The sequence below is a fragment of the Rhinopithecus bieti genome, unplaced genomic scaffold, assembly GCF_001698545.2.
Source record: "Rhinopithecus bieti isolate Rb0 unplaced genomic scaffold, ASM169854v2 scaffold_11252, whole genome shotgun sequence".
Taxonomy (NCBI): Eukaryota; Metazoa; Chordata; class Mammalia; order Primates; family Cercopithecidae; genus Rhinopithecus; species Rhinopithecus bieti.
The window spans coordinates 2,408,912-2,425,951 of NW_016806895.1; the positions used below are offsets into that span (position 1 = coordinate 2,408,912).

General features: G+C 43.0%; 1 protein-coding gene and 1 pseudogene across 7 annotated transcripts in view; both read right to left on the reverse strand.

Annotated features, from left to right (window-relative positions):
* The window catches only part of DCAF5 (DDB1 and CUL4 associated factor 5), a 121,997-nt gene extending 109,215 nt beyond the window's left edge, over positions 1 to 12,782 (reverse strand). For 3 of the 7 annotated variants that reach the window (XM_017878619.1, XM_017878618.1, XM_017878624.1), the window contains exon 1: positions 9,515 to 9,947. In XM_017878619.1, coding sequence (XP_017734108.1) covers positions 9,515 to 9,728 — 214 coding nt within the window. In that variant the 5' untranslated portion in view covers positions 9,729 to 9,947. Of the gene's footprint in view, positions 1 to 9,177; positions 9,359 to 9,514; positions 9,948 to 12,757 lie in introns of those variants that run through there. The other 4 variants (XM_017878620.1, XM_017878622.1, XM_017878623.1 and 1 more) reach the window with 4 other exon arrangements.
* On the reverse strand, positions 1,805 to 3,202 carry LOC108533737 (protein SET pseudogene; annotated as a pseudogene).
* Positions 12,783 to 17,040: the final 4,258 nt, after the last annotated feature.

Below are 17,040 nucleotides of genomic sequence, written 5' to 3' on the forward strand. Positions count from 1 at the left end.
AAGGACAGAGAATTGAGTAGAAAAGAAATAAAATTTCATATTCCCACAATAATGTAAGGGTTAATTCAAACAAATTAATATTCAGTTATTTTATACGTAAGAATATTTTTTAAATAATGTGAGGCAACAAAAATTGAAAACAGAACTGATTCCTTCTTAACCTAGGTAATCTTCATCTGAATTAGGATTTTATTTCCTTTAACTTTAAAAGACTTTCATTCCACCCCTGAGTATCTAAATTCAGATTAAAATAAGAAAAGCAATTAGTTTCTTCTTTCTTAAGACCATAAAAAGAAAACAGAGATCAAAATTAAGTGCCACGTTTATTAGCAATGGAAGTGCTCTTATAAACTTATGCTCTCTTTGCCTTGATCAATGCATGAGAAAATAAATGTACCTACTTCTTAACTTGGAATTCAGAAAGCAGTAGGCATTTGTGTGACAAGTTTTACTAGTCAATAAAGTTTCCCTGATCTAAATGACTCCAACTGTACTTTACAACTAAATCCATCAATAATCAGTGAATAAGCACATACTTGTACCTGGGCTGACACGTCCTTTCAATGTTGTGGCCAGAATATGTAACTGAGGACTACTGCTCTCTTTAGGAAATCTTTTTGTCTGTGTGTGTGTGTGTGTGTGTGTGTGTACACATTTAGTTTTATTGTAACAAAGCAACTTGTACACTTTGAACGTTTAAAACTGAGCATCATCTTTCCTTTCCAGTGAAACAAAAATTTAAAAATAAACAGGAACAAAATTACAATAGAGAATGTCAATTCCAAATAAGATCCTATAGGTTCTGCTGATTCTCCCACTGAGTGGCAGGGCTCAAGTCATCATTAGGAGAGAATTTATTTTAAAATGTCATCTTAAACTACAAGGATGTCTGTCAAATATTACAATTAAACATGCCAAAGGAGAAGCCATGTTGTCAAAATGCCCACTTGACCCACCCAAACATCTCAAATCCACCCTTTGCTGACGTTCTATAACCCCATTTTTTAAAGTTTTTTTTTCTTTTTTTAAACAAGAGAAAGTAGACACAAACATGTTGGTAAATGCTAACTGTCCACATTCACATAGAGACACAGTGTACTCTGAGCCCAACATACAGAGAAAGGAGGAAAAAAGCTAGAATTCTTTTTTTTGTTTTGAGACAGTCTGGCTCTGTCGCCCAGGCTGGAGTGCAGTGTGGCGCGATCTCGGCTCGCTGCAACCTCCGCCTACCGGGTTCACACCATTCTCCCGCCTCAGCCTCTCGAGTAGCTGGGACTACAGGGGCCCGCCACTGCGCCTGGCTAATTTTTTGTATTTTTGGTAGAAACAGCGTTTCACCGTGTTTGCCAGGATGGTCTCGATCTCCTGACCTTGTGATCCACCTGCCTTGGCCTCCCAAAGTGCTGGGATTACAGGCGTGAGCCACCGCGCCCGGCCAAAAAGCTAGAATTCTATGCCCTACTACACAGGGGCCTAGCACCCTCCAGCTTCCAGCAGAACGAAGGCAGCAGGGTTTTCTTTTTTCCCACAGAGCTCGGTGGTGTTGATTCCGTACAGTTTTGTTCAGACAGGAAGGGATAAAATGAACTTCGAACAGAAAGAGGTAGAGACTCTTTTCCCATTGTATTCTGCTCAAGGTATTTCCCCCCAAATAAGTTGAGAACCATGGAGTAGAGAAAAGAGACCTCAAGAACAGGGCGACTGAGCACAAGAGGAAAAAAAAACAAAAAAAAAGACTGCAACGCTCCCCAGGGACTGGAGAAAATTTAAAAAAGGACGGTTGCAACCATCAGTTTTCTATTAGTCATTCTTCTCCTTCATCCTCCTCCCCTTCCCCCTTCAATTTTTTTTCATCATCTCATCTTCTTCACCTTCATCCTCATGCCCCTTTTCATCAAAATATCTTCTAATCCTTCCTCCTCTTCATCATCATCATCATCTCTTTTCTCCTTCTCATCATCCATATCAGGGAACCAAGTAGTATTGTAAATGGGTTTGGCAAATATCATCTTGATGACCTCTCCTACTCATCAGACCTGCATCAGAATGGTCAGAAACCAAAAGAAGCTCTCTGGTTCCTCATGCTGCCTCTTCCTGCTGGCTTTATTCTGCATTTGACTTGAACTTTTCATCAGATCCTTTCCAGATTTCCATTTGATTTCAGTGGACTATGAAGATGGACCACCACTCTCATTCCGATGAAATTCTTTGGAGAGAACTTTATTTTCAAAGTAAGGATTTTCATCAAAATAAAAATCTGTTCTGTAACCTTATTTAATATCTTCAAATTCTGTCACTTCAACTGTGGTCAAATAATGCAGTGCCTCTTCGTCTTCCTCCCCAAGCAGTGCAGACACTTGTGGATGGTTGACAAATGTTACCCAAAAATTTAGGATTTTGGCGATCAATTCTGACCTCTTCTGAAAAAATGGTTGACGGACTTTGTTACATTTCTGTTCTACTTTCAAAATCTCACTGGCTTGTTCATTAAGTCTATTTCATTTTGTACTTCATCAATGTGTTCAATTGCTCTTGCTGTTCTATTTCTCCCTTCTTCGGCAAGCCTGCAGAGGCCGATGTCTCCTCTGGTCCCAGAGCACGTGGTGGTCTTAGTTTCTTCTTTTGAGGCAGGAGTGGAGACTGGCGTTTAGGGGCCATGCTGTTAGGGAAGTCCAAGAACCAGACCACCAGTCTCCTCGCCCGTCCGGAAGCAGGCTGAACACTGAGTCTTTAGGAAAGTTTAGCAATCAAAAACACATTGGTATAAATCAAATTAAAAATGATCCTTTGAACAATACTGAACACAAGGACAACTTTTTGATGTGTTAATAATAATGTCTAATGTGACTAATGATCATCAGCTAAACCTCACTAGGTTATTTTAAAGCAGAAGTAACAAACCCAGGCATAAATCTAAATTTGCCAACCTTTGATAGGTATCAATTAGCTGACTAAAGAACAAGTAGGACAAATAATGTGTATCTATAAATATTCGCATTACTTTATCCTTATGACATGATCCTTACAATTTTTCATAGCAAAGTTCCTCAGGGCCATCTCTACAGGCCTTCTTTCTTTCCCATCAAATCTCACAGGCATGGGCATTTTTGCTGTATTAAGTATAGCAAATCAGAGAAAAAACAAATATCTATTAAAGTATAATAAGGTAGAGGGGATACATTTTAAAAGGTCATGAAAGGTTACAAATGAGAACTGAACACTCCTAAAACACCAGCTTTCTGAAAACCAGACTGGAGTGCAGTGGCTGGATCTCAGCTCACTGCAAGCTCCGCCTTCCGGGTTTACGTTCTCCTGCCTCAGCCTCCCGAGTAGCTGGGACTACAGGCGCCCGCCACCTCGCCCGGCTTTTTTTGTATATATATATATTTTTTTTTTAGTAGAGATGGGGTTTCACCGTGTTAGCCAGGATGGTCTCGATCTCCTGACCTTGACAGAGTGAGACTCCATCTCAAAAAAAAAAAAAAAGGAAAACCTGATTTATATCTGATTCATCATTCCTGCTCTCATAGCTCCTGTCTTACAAATAGTATGCACTCAAAAACTATTTGTTGAACTAATAAATAGACCAAATAATAAAATTTAATACCTTCACAGCAATGAATTATCAGTAAATAGAAAAGGCCAGAAGAAAATTTGAAAACTGATTCCTCAATTACCTTGTTAAAATGTCTATACTACGAAAGCTTTTCAAAGTCAGAAACCTGCTCTACCACTGGCCATATTTCTCCTGATATGTAACCACAGAACCAAGAAAATCATTCTAATTAAATGAACAGCTTTAATAAAGTCAGGCTTTATTTAACTGGCTAAAGCCAAACACCTTACCTGCAGATAATGTGCTTTTAGACTAATTTATTTACAAAAAACTGATTTCATAAAACACGATATAAACTAGTGATTGGGAAACAGGAAATGACCATTAATTAACAGGTTCAAATTAAGCATATAGGTATAATCATAGCTATTATTCAATGCTTAAAAATACTCTTTGATAACAGTACTGGTTAAGCTTATTTACAAAGTATTTTGAACAGTTCACCTCATGGAGATCTTTCTCAATTTTTCATGGTGTACTGTGCCATGTGCAGTATATGTTAGATGTTGAAAGTATCAATCTCCTAAAAGCCTTTCCTGACATTCAAGGGAAACAACAGTTGTTGCAGCAGCAGCAGCAACAGCATGGGTTAGGCCCTTGTGCTAAGAACTTTACAAATGTTATATTTCATTCAATCCTTACTACAACCCTGTAGGGTATTATTATCCTTATTACATGGGTGAGGAAACAGACAAGAGAGGATAAGTGACCAAGTAGTTGGGTTGGTATTCACCCCAGGCAGTCTGACTTCAGGGTTCATACTCCAAAATCTCTCTCTATATATTATGGATCCTTAAAATGATCAATATGGTCAGAGACCCATTTGAACTAGAAATAGGCTAAATAGTTATCCCCATTTATAAGTATTATGACCAAGCAACTAAATGCCTCTCCCCATTCACAACTCCTACATAATTAATACTTTGAAACATCATAATTGCTCATGCTATTTGAAAAACTTCTGAAGGCACTTTTCCTATATTTAGTCATAAGCACACAAAAAAGATAATAATCTCTCACTATAACTCAAAACTTCATACTTACGGGTTATTCTGCTAGTTCTACAAGTTCCAATTCCTTAAATCTCGATTCAGGGGAAATAATATTATAGCCACTCTCATTCCAAAGAGCCAAATGTTTTTGTTTACTGCTAAGATGATCTGCACAAACCCTTTACAACATATAAAAAGGCGGAGTAACAATCCAAGTCGAATGCACATAGAGATACATTCTGATTGGTCATCCAATCAGAGCTCTAAAAGATGTTCATTTTCTCGCGCAAAAAAAAAACAAAAAACAAAAAACAAAAACTTTAAACAAACATATAAAGGATCCCATTCTAGGAAAAAGGAAAAGCATAAGAGGAGGCAATGAGAGCAATTTAGAGTACTAGATGCAACCAAAGACCCAAAAGGTAAACCCGAGATATACCCTAAATATGTGTACTACTGTAACCTCATTGATGTTGTTAGGATCTCTTGTGTCACTTCAACATACAATGTTGTTCCCCATCCCTCAAAGGACTAACACACATAAATATTCTAAGAAGAGACTACAATCATCAAGTATAAGCTAGTCTTTATAAAAAGTAATGTTCACGGGCCGGGTGGGGTGGCTCACACCTGTAATCCCAGCACTTTGGGAGGCCGAGGTGGGTGAATCACGAGGTCAGGAGTTTGAGACCAGCCTGGTCAACATGGTGAAACCCCGTCTCTACTAAAATACAAAATTAGCCGGGTGTGGTGGCGCACACCTATAATCCTAGCTACTCGGGAGGCTGAGGCAGGAGAATTGCTTGAACCCAGGAGGTGGAGGTTGCAGTGAGCCAAGATCGTGCCACTGCACTCCAGCCTGGGCGACAGAGCAAGACTCCATCTCAAAAAGAAAAAAAAAAAGTAATGTTCACTCAAAACCAAGTTCATGAAGCACCTTCACATATAACATTTCATTGACCATTCACTACCTCCATTCATCTACCAGTTATCCTCATTTTACAGATGAGTAGTGAAGGGACTTACCTAAATTCAAACACTTTGTGACTGGTGGAGCCTCCAACTCAAGTCACATGACATCAAATCCCAAGCACTTTCCACACCACATTGCGCCTCCTCATTCCACATCAAAAAGTCACAAAACTATCCTGTCTGCCTAATCTGCACTGGTCTATTACCAATACTGTAAGAACAAATGTCTGTTATTAATGACCCCAAGTGTTACGAATACAAAAGAGAAACAAAACAAACTCAGTATTTTCTCTGACAGGCCTGGCACTCTGTTCAGCACCCAACCTATACCTTGACTAACACAGTTCTCACAAGCCCCTCAGGTAGGTGCCGATATTCCAACTCTATACCTCAGAAAACACATTCAGAGAGGCTTAGAAACTTGACTAAGGTCACAGAATAAACAAACGACACAGCGATGATGTTAGCCACGTCTGCTATACCACACTGCCTAACATAGTATCACAGCGATGCCTTTTTCTGGTCATCAACAAGAAAAATCAAGTACTTTTTAGGTTAAAATATCTTAACGTGTCAAATAACCATTTCTCCACTTGTTGCTGTCATAATTTCACTTCCAAGCACAGCACCTTTTCTTCTTCCTGATTTTCTCTGGTTTACTCAATATCTGCTGGCCTCACTGTGCCCTGGAAAAGGGGATAGCTGTTGGAACAGAAAAGTGACGTATTATTAACTAATAGTACTTTACCCAGCCACAGGAATCATGCAAATATTATTTCTGCTCTGGGTCTAAGTTAATTCTATCAAGTAGTATGTGTCAGTTACCAGAAATGTGAGCCTGCCCAAACAATTATGAAATGAAAACAATGAACAATCTATCATTTTAATCACAACTCTCTAAGGGCTTTCCAATCCAGACAAGACACAAGAACAACAAAATGCATAAAAGTAATCTCATTACCATCCCAGAGTCTGGCATCCCACCACATTACAACATTGGGGATGCATAGCATTAGCCTCAGAATACCGTGCTCCCCCCTCAGGTGTTGACTGCTAATAAGAGACAAAGATAGGTAAGAAAAAAATATAAACATGACACTAGTTTTAAACTTGGAAAAATTATCGAAGGACTTCCCAGAACAAAATGTGATTAGCTTTAACAAGTTAAGGTATATTAGGACTCCCAAAGGGGGCTTCCTTATCTGAAGCAAACAGGAGGAACTTTCTGTTAACACAGCTGTATACTCATAATGGAAGGTAAATAGCTAAAAAGGCTTTAAACAAAAACTCTATGTTCAAGGAACAAATAGGAAAAGCTGGGTGTATCTTAGCCAAGCTGGAGGAGCGGTGGAATAGCCTGCTGATAGGATTAAGAACAGGAACAGGAGTAGATAAAGAGGAAACAGGAAGAACTGAGCTAGAGGGAGTATGGGGGGAAGGAGGAGGAGCAAGGGGCAAAGAAGGCTGGAACCCAGGAAGTACTGATGGAGATGGGCACCACAAGCCTAGAAAAGTAAGGAAATAAATACCCAGAATCGAAAGGTCTGCTAGAGCCTCCCTTGTGGAAAGGACTCTCCTCTTTTACAAGCTAAAATTAAGATAAAGGAAATGACCTGGCCAAGACTAGAGAAAATAGAGTTCATTTAAGATATAGGGGAGCGTCCTGCCCAAGGATAAAACGAATAATAACTGGTAGCAAATGGAGGGAACTTTTTAGTGCTTTTCAAAATGTAACTTCAAATAGATAAATTATATGGCAGGGAAATTATCTCAATAAATTTGTTATTTTTTAAAAAGTTTGAGCTAGGCATGGTGGCTCACGCTTATAATCTCAGCACTTTATAGGGTGAGACAGGAGGATTACTTGAGGCCAAGAGTTCAAGACTAGCCTGGGCAACATAGGGAGACTCCACCTTTACAAAAAAAAAAATTTAAAAATTAGCCGGGCATGATGGCACCTGCCTGTAGTCCCAGCTACTTGGGAGGCTGAGGTGGGAGGTTAGCTTGAGCCTGGGAGGTCAAGGCTGCAGTGAGCAGCGATAGCCTACTGCACTCCAGCCTGGGCAACAGAGTGAGGCCCTGTCTCAAATAAATACATAAATAAAGGCGTGTCAAGCTGGGCAACGTGTGACTACTCACAATTCCATTAACATGATTAGTTCAGTTATCTCCAAAAGAGTACCCCCAAATTCCCTCACTCAGCAGGTAAAGTTTACTTATGTCTGGGAACTTCTCTGTTGGAATACATCAGGAGTTTTATGAATACATAAAAAACAGTAGCGGGGATACTGGGAGCCAGGTCTTTAAAGAAGAGGTCTTCCCTCACTTAAGCTCTTGAAATTTATTTGATAAAATTTTATATGGTGGTTGGGGAAAGGAAGCTTTCGTCTGAAAGATCAGATTTCTTCAGCGGATGATCTAGGGCCAAAATCTACCTAGTCAAAGAGAAAACGATCTGGGGTACAAAAGTCAAGTCAGTTCTGGACAGACCCCAGAAGGTTTATCATAAAATGATCACAGAAGATCTTTCTCTTTGCTACCCCCAAATTGGACTGTACGCCCCGTGTCACTTCCGACGGTTACTCGCGAAGACGGATGCTTTGCCATGATCCCAGAAGTTTCTGGCGAGCTGCTGACATAAATTAGAAAGCCACTCGGGGACCGACCTGGGTGAAGCTAAGCGCCACGTCCAGGGCTGGGCTCCCCCTTCATCCCTCCCAATATAGGAAAAGGGACAGAAGAGGGCAGCAGCCAAGCAGGAACGCCCAGTCAGTCGTCTTCACCCCCCTCCCCTGAGCCAGGTTTCGGGGAGCCGCCCCCTAGCCCTCACGTAGGCCCATTCCCACCCGCTCCTGCCCTGGGCCCGCGACCCCAGGGAGGAGGGGACAACGGCGGAGAGCGCCCCCACCGGCAGCAGGCGCACCTCCCCGGGGGCAGCTGTCGCCGCGGCCCGCGGGGCCCGGGCCTCCCCGGGAGCAATAGGCTATCGATTCAGCTGCCTGTCGCTAGGAGCCCCGGGAGAGCGAGGCCTACACCGCCCGGCCGGAGCCCCGGCCTCGATTTCGCCACTTTCCCCAAACCAGAGGGAGAGCCCGGGGGCAACCAGGCCGGTCTGGGCGACAGGGAGGAACAGCAGAGACCACTTGCAACAGCGGCCGCGGGAAACAGGGTGTGGGGCGCCGGACTCCCGCCAACAAGTCTCCCGGGGTCCCCACCCTACCCCTGCCTCATAAGTTGCGCATTTAAGTTCAGGCTGGTGCCCTTTAGCCTCCACAGCCCTCGCCACTCTCCAAACCGTATTAAAAACAAGACGCAGAAGAGGCCACAACCGAACGAAAGGCGATGGTGCTGGGCCCCTAAGAGCGCCAAGGGGGGCGTCCCGCCGCGGCCCTACCGCCGCCAGTCACCTCCCTTCTGCAGACCCCGCCAGCCCCCGGGTCGCAGCCCCCGGCCCCTCGGCGTTCGGGTCTGTCACCGCCCGCTTCCCAGCCCCAAGACCCCTTTTCCTTGACGCCGGCGACAGGGGCTGCAGCTCCCCCTTGCCTCCGGCGCTCCTCGGCCTCCTCCCCCTCCACATCCCCAAAATGCCCCCAGCACCTTTTAAAGTACGCGGAGGAAGAGTTTGCCGTCAAACTTTGTCGAGCGGTAACCTCGCCCCCCTCACCGACCCACACTTTCAGGGCAGGTATCAGGAGAGATCACTTTGCACTTGGGATAAAGCGAATTAAGGAGCTGTCAACCATTTTAGGTCTTTTTTATAGAAGACATCCTCTCCTTCCCCTCCCCCTGCAATGGTTTTAATTTGACACCAAACCTTCCTACCGCAGAAGGGGGTTGAGAAAGGGAGGGGTGGGGACAGAGGGCAGGAGGAGGGTGACGGGGAGAGCGAGAGGGGAGGCTGGGAGGGTGCGGGGAGGGGAAGGGGTTGATTTACCTGAGACCAGCCACTGGCCTCCATTGTTGGAGAATTCAATGGCATTGACACAGCCGAAGTGGCCGAGGAGGTCCTTCTTGTAGAGGTTTCTGCAGCCCCGCAGGCGTCTCCTCTGAAAGTCCTGAGTGAGCAGGGGGTCCCCATGCAAGCCCCGCTGGGACAAGAAGCCCACCACTGACCTCATGCTGCCCCCCAGGCCAGTTCTCCTCTTCATGCTGGAACCGCCGCCGCCGCCGCTCGCGCCGCCGCCCCTCCCTCGGCCTCACGCGCGGCCGCCTCTCCCCCCACCCGGCCCTCCCCCCGCGCTGCGATCCGGATGGTTCTTTAACCAGCCATGGCAGGCAGAGCGAGGTGTGCAGACACTCGGCGGCGTTCGCGGCTTCCTGACGGTCCCCTCCCTCTCCTTCCCCCCGAGGCTCCTCCCTCTGCCTCTCCGCCTCCTCCAGCAGCTGATCTTCAGCTGCCGCCGCGCTTCCGCGATGCGCGGCCCTTCCGCCGGCCGCGGGGCCCCGAGAACGCGGCGTCGGCGCCCCTCCCCCTTGCTGGGGGCTGGCCGGAAGAACGCTGGCGGCCGGCCGGGAGACCACGGGCGCCTGCTGCCGTAGCCGTTGAGCCGCTTCCCACGCGGGGATCCGGGTGGCGTCGGGCAGAGACACCGCTGCACCCCAGCGCCTCGCACTCCGCGGAGTTGAATGCGCGTAACAATCCGGGTGGCCGCCGGGCTTCGGCTCGCCCTCCTACCGCGGGGATCCGCGGGCCGGCTGCTGCCCGGAGGCCAGCGCCCGTGCGAGTTCGGGGAAAATGCGGCTGGAGTGGAGTGGGGGAAGGTGCGAATGGGGGCTCCGGTCCTCCTTCCTCTGCTGGCCTGTGCCTTGGGCAGTCCGGCCCTGCCCGAGGCGGGGGAACCGGGAGTTAGGGCCGCACACTTGGAGGAAGGTTCCCTGGGGGTTTTGTTCGCGCACCCGGCCCTTCCTCTCTCCCGGTAAATGTTTAACACCACCGCTCCTTCCCAAGTCCAGTTCTCTGTCTTCCTCCGGTCCTTGAGTTGAAAAAGGCTAAATTGTTCCGTCTGGCAGATTAAATAGAGTGGTACATGGGGGGAAAGAGAAAGGGAGAAAGGGATAAAGAAGTAGGAAGAAAATTGCCAAAACCGAGTTGTTGAAGTCCCGAGAAGCACGAGGTACTTCTCTCCGTTCCAGATACATTTGCAAGACACAAGAAGCGTGATTTGAAACTAACGATATATGTTATTTAATTGGGTGCGGTGAGCTCCTCTTAAAGGTCTCCAGTCGGGAGCGCTGAGGTTGGACAGCTGTTAACCAGCAGCTGCGCTCCAAGCCAGAAGTGGCTGCACTTCAGTAGGATAGGAGTCACCGCGTTGACCCTAGTGGGTGTTAAGTGCTTTGGAATTCTACCAGATACAGTTAAAAGTCCCCTTTTCGATGTATTATAGTACTTTTCCTGGAAGCTATCCTCTGTCATTAAGTGGTAATAAGCTACTGAAATAGGCACTTGTCAGTTTTGCCCTTTCAAGTTAGCAGGAATTATATCCTCTGGACCAGAGGTGGCACAGGAGCTGTTGAGTAGAATCATCATTGAACGATGGGCTGTACATCTCTGATCTGGGGAAGATGATAATAATTTAAAAAAAAAAAAAGATCGGCTGAACGTGGAAGAGGTTTACCCGTCAAGCAAAATTAACTTCTACTTTTTGTTCAGTGACAATAAGATTAATTGTACTAATAACAAATATGCAAGTGTTTCATATAAAAGTACATATTCTAGCAAATATTACTAAACAGAAACCAAATTCCATCAGAATTTGTGGAAAAGGGCAAAAAAAATACAGTTTTTAAAGAAAAATCAAATTCCTAAAATGTGAATTTTAACGGAATATTGTTCCCCTAAACAGGAAACTATGTAGGATGTCTTCTAATAATCCTTTGTGTTTATTCATTATAATAACCACCGGAAAATTAGTAGCAGTATACCAGCTTTATTAAAGATGTATAGCACCAAACATCCTTTTGTCATAGAAATGTCAAAATGTGTAATTAATCATTTATTTTTGTGACGATATGAGTCTCCCCCACTCTGCTATAAGTTCTCCGGGAGCAGGGACCACGTCTGCTCAAGGGTGTATGCCTGGAGCCAGCACTTGCTGGCACTAGTGGCCACTTTAATACTTGCTGAATTCATGAATGAACTTAGGGAGTGGGGAGGAGTTTGGAGGGAAAGGTCGTGCTTTCGGGTTTGGATATGTTGAGTTTGACTTGTTTCATTCCAGTGGGATCCACTCGTTCCAAGGCCACTTTCCCTGCTCACTGTTCCTTTGCTTAGCATCCTCAGTCCACACATTCAAAACCCTGTCTGACTTCTTCCAGTTAATAGGCCATCATTTATACCTACACTATTTGCCTGGAGTGGGGGAGGTTTGTTTGAAGTGGCCTTTACTGTGGCAGTATATAATATGTACCCTCTTCTGCCCTCTTAAGCACATACCCCTTCTCTACAGTTTTACTGAATTCCTGGAAAATTGTCCCATTTACCTCAGCATAAAAATAGACCAGTGTCTGGTCACATGCCAGCCCAAATCTAGGACTTTGCTGGAAACTTCCTTAACTGTTGGGTGACCAACCGTGACAGAAAGGTAGGACCACCTAGTCTGTTTATATCCTACTGCTAGTCTGGCCAGCTTTTTATAAGCCTGAATGAAATATCTTCCTGTTCCTATAATTAGAGTTGTCGGATAAAATGGAGGATACCCAATTTGGTATGAATTTTAGATAAACAATGAATGTTTACACCCCATGAAATATTTGAGATATACTAATTATTGTTTATTTGAAACTTGAATTGGGCATCCTGAATTTTTTATTTGCTCAATCTGGCCACCTACTTATAACCAACTTCAAACGATCAAACTCCATGATATCAATTTGCTTTTATTAAGAATTTAACATAGTCCCTTGTGTCATTTATTGCAAACTAATAATATTGTACATAACTACATACCACAAACTTTTTTTTTCCACCACACCTGTAACAAAACTGCAATACCACAAACATTTAATCATCTTTGATGACCACATGAGCTTTGTCTTTTTCATATAGGCATTTATTGTGAAAAGGCCAGTGTACTTAGCTTTAAAATAGCAAATGAAATTACTTCTGAGTAAATTGAACCACTGCAGAGAATGTGTGAAGGAAGAGGGAGAAGAGTGAAAACTCATATTTTCTTACCTAAACCCAGAAACTTATGTGTATTAACGTTCATTCTCAGGAATCCTTGAAACACTGATTTGGAAATTCATTCTGGAAAAACAAAGATAGGGAAATTGCTTAACCCAAGAACTCTTAATTGCTTCACCATGGGTTGAATACTGGTCAAATGTAGAATTCCCAGAAATGTGTTTGACTTCTGTTTTGTTTGACTCCAATATTGCTGAAGAAAGAGTAAGGAATATTTAAAAACTGATTGAATGCTAAGGAAATGCTCAAACATTAGAAACTGTGTTTTTAATATTTATTTAGAAACAGGGTCTGGCTCTGTCACCCAGGCTGGAGTGCAGTGGTGTGATCTTTGCTCAGTGCAGCCTTGACCTCCCAGGCTCTAGTGATTCTCCTACCTCAGCCTCCTGAGTAGCTGGAACTACAGGCTCACACCGCCATACTCAGCTAATTTCTATATTTTTTGTAAATGGGGTTTCTCCATGTTGCCCACGCTACTCTCAAACTCCTGGGCTCAAATGATCCTCCAGCCTTCACTTACCAAAGTATGGGGATTATAGGCATAAGCCACCTAGCCTGGCTGTTTTTTTGTTTATTTTTTTTTTTTTAACTGAGAAAATATTAAGCCCTTCTGAAACTTTTATTAAATCTTAGCATATTAAGTATTACATATGGACACTAATATGCTCAGAAATTTTTTATTCAAAATATTTTCAACTTTAAAATAACTACTCATAATACGAGATGTTAATTCATGCAGAGATCAATGCCTCAAATATACATATAATTTAACTGTAACATTTATTTTTAACTTTTTAAAGACACTGTCTCTCTGTTGCCCAGCCTGGAGTACAGTGGTGCAATCATAGCTCACAGCAGCATGGAACTCCTGGACTCAAGTGATCCTCCCACCTCAGCCTCCTGAGTAGTTGGGACTACACGTTTATGCCACCATGCCTGGCTAATTTTTTTAAAAATGTTTTACCATTTTGTCGCCCAGGCCGATCTTGAACTCCTGGCTTCAAGCTATCCTCCTTGTCCTCCCAAAGTGCTATGACTACAGGCATGAGTCACCTCAGCCTGCCAACATTTAAATTTTAAAAGGTAAATTATTTATTGATCATCTCAAATAGACAACGGTCACTTTTAATGTTGGGGAGAAAAGAAACTGATTTACTTAAATTTGTATTCTTCCAACAAAATCCATAGGACATATATCTTTTCATTTTTTAATAACTTTATTGAGATACAATTGACATATCATAAAATTCACCCTTTTAAAGTGTACAATTCAGTGGTTGTTAATATATGCACAAAGTGGTATAACCATCACCATCTAATTCCAGAACATTTCACCGCTCCAAAAAAGAAACCCCATATACGTTAGCAGTCGCTCACCATTCCTCCCCCCGCTCAGCTGCTGACAACCTCTAATCTAATTGCTATCTCGATGGATTTGCCTATTCTGCTTTTCTTTTTTTTTTTTCTTTTTTTGAGACAGAGTCTGGCTCTGTAGCCCAGGCTGGAGTGCAGTGGCATGCTCTCAGCTCAGTGCAACCTCCGCCTCCCAGGTTCAAGCAATTCTTCTGCCTCAGCCTCCCCAGTAGCTGGGATTACAGGCGTGCACTGACACCCAGCTAATTTTTTTATATTTTTGGTAGAAATGGGGTTTCACCACATTAGTTAGGGTGGTCTCAAACTCCTGACCTCAAGTGATCTACTTGCCTCAGCCTCCCAAAGTGCTGGGATTACAGGCATGGGCCACCACGCCTGGCATATTCTGCATATTTCATAGGAGTGAAATCATACAATATATGTGGTCTTTGTATCTGGCTTCTTTCACTTAGCATAATATTTTCTTTTTTTTTTTTTTTTGAGACGGAGTCTCGCTCTGTCGCCTGGGCTGGAGTGCAGTGGCCGGATCTCAGCTCACTGCAAGCTACGCCTCCGGGGTTTACACCATTCTCCTGCCTCAGCCTCCTGAGTAGCTGAGACTACAGGCCCCCCCCCCCCCGCCCAGCTAGTTTTTTTTTTTTTTTTTTTTTTGTATTTTTTAGTAGAGACAGGGTTTCACCATGTTAGCCAGGATGGTCTCGATCTCCTGACCTCGTGATCCGCCCGTCTCAGCCTCCCAAAGTGCTGGGATTACAGGCTTGAGCCACCGTGCCCAGCCTGCATAATATTTTCAAGGTACTCCATTATTTTTTTATACCAAATAATATTCCACTATATGGATATACCACATTTTGTTTATTTGTTCATTAGTTGATGGGCTTTTAGGCTGCTTCCAATTTTTGGCTATTATGAATAATAATACAACTATTAACGTGTGTACAACTTTTTTGTGGGCATATGTTTTTATTTCTCTTGGGTATTTTATGTAGTAGGACAATTTTGGGGTTATATGGTAACTTTATGTTTAACTTTGTGAGGAAGTGCCAAACTATTTTGCGTATCAGCTGACCATTTTACATTCCACAGGTTGTATGAGGGTTCTAATTTTTTTTTTTTGAGACAGAGTCTCACCCTGTTGCCCAGGCTAGAGTGCAGTGGTGCAATCTCGGCTCACTGCAACCTCCGCCTCCTGGGTTCAAGCTATCCTCCTGCCTCAGCCTCCTGAGTGGCTGGGATTACAGGCGCATGCCACCACGTCCGGCTAATTTGTGTATTTTTAGTAGAGACGGGGTTTCACCATGTTGGTCAGGCTGGTCTTGAACTCCTGACCTTGTGATCCCCCTGCTTCAGCCTCTCAAGGTGTTGGGAGTATAGGCGTGAGCTACCATGCCTGGCCGAGGGTTCCAGTGTTTTTACATTGTTGCCAATTATGGTTATTGTCCAACTTTTTAAATTTTAACCATACTAGTAGGTGAAGTAGTTTCTTATTATTGTTTTGATTTGCAATTCCCTGATGTCTATTGATGTTGAGCATCTTATCTTATGCTTATTGGCCATTTGTTTTTGTTTGTTTGTTTGAGTCGGAGTCTCGCTCTGTCGCCCAGGCTAGAGTGCAGTGGTGCGATCTTGGCTCGCTGCAACCTCCATCTCCTGGGTTCAAGCGATTCTTGTGCCTCAGCCTCCCAAGTAGTTGGAATTATAGGTGTGTCCCACCACACTCGGCTATTTTTTATATTTTTAGTAGAGATGGGGTTTCACTATGTTGCCCAGGCTGGTTTTGAACTCTTAAGCTCAAGTGATCCACTTGCCTTGGCTTCCCACAGTGCTGGATTACAGGTGTGAGCCACCAAGCCCAGCCTTATTGCCATTTGTGTATCTTCTTTGGAGAAATGTCTCTTTAGACCTTTTGCCCACGTTAAAAATGGAATTGTCTTTTTATTGCTGAGTTGTAAGAGTTTTTTACATATTCTAGATGTAAGTCCTTTATCAGATAATTGATTTGCAAATACTTTTTTCCCATTCTTTGGGTTGTCTTTTCGCTTTGTTGATTGTATTCATTGAAGCACAAAAGTTTTTAATTTTGATAAGCTCCAGTTATCTGTTGTTTTATTTTGTCACTTGTGCTTGTGGTGTCATATGCCTAATCCATGGTCAATTTTTTTAAGAAGAAACCACTGCCTAATCCAAGGTTACAAATATTTACTTCTATATTTCTTCTACGAGTTTTATACTTTTTAGCTCTTACAGTTATGTCTATGATCCAGTTAATTTTGTATATGGTGTGAGGTAGAGGTCCAACTTCATTATTTTGCATGTGGACACCCAGCCATCCCAGCACCACTTGTTTAGAAGATGATTCTTTACTCCATTGAATTGCTAAATGTATAGAAATACAACACATTTTTGTATATCGATCTTGTACCCTGTAAACTTGCTTAACTCATTTATTAATCTTAATTTTTTTATGAATTCCTTAAATTTCCTATATACTAGATCATGTCATCTGTTAATAGAAACAGTTTTACTTCATTTTCGATCTGGATGTCTTCTACTTCTTTTTCTTACCTGATTGGCTTGGCTAGAAACTCCAGCACAATGTTGGACAGAAGTATCAAGAGCAGACATCTTGCCTTGTTTCTGATATTAAGGAGAAAAGTTTTAGTCTTCTAGTTACCATTGAATATTATGTTAGCTTTTGATTTTACATAGATGCCATTTATTAGGTTGCAGAAGTTTTCTTCAATTCCTATAGAATTTTTTTTATCATGCAAAGGTGTTGAATTTTGTCAAGTGTTTTTGTGTATTGAAATGAAATTATCATATGGTTTTATCCTTTATTTTATTAATATAGTATATTATGTGGATTGATTTTCATATATTAATTTTTCATTCCTGAAATA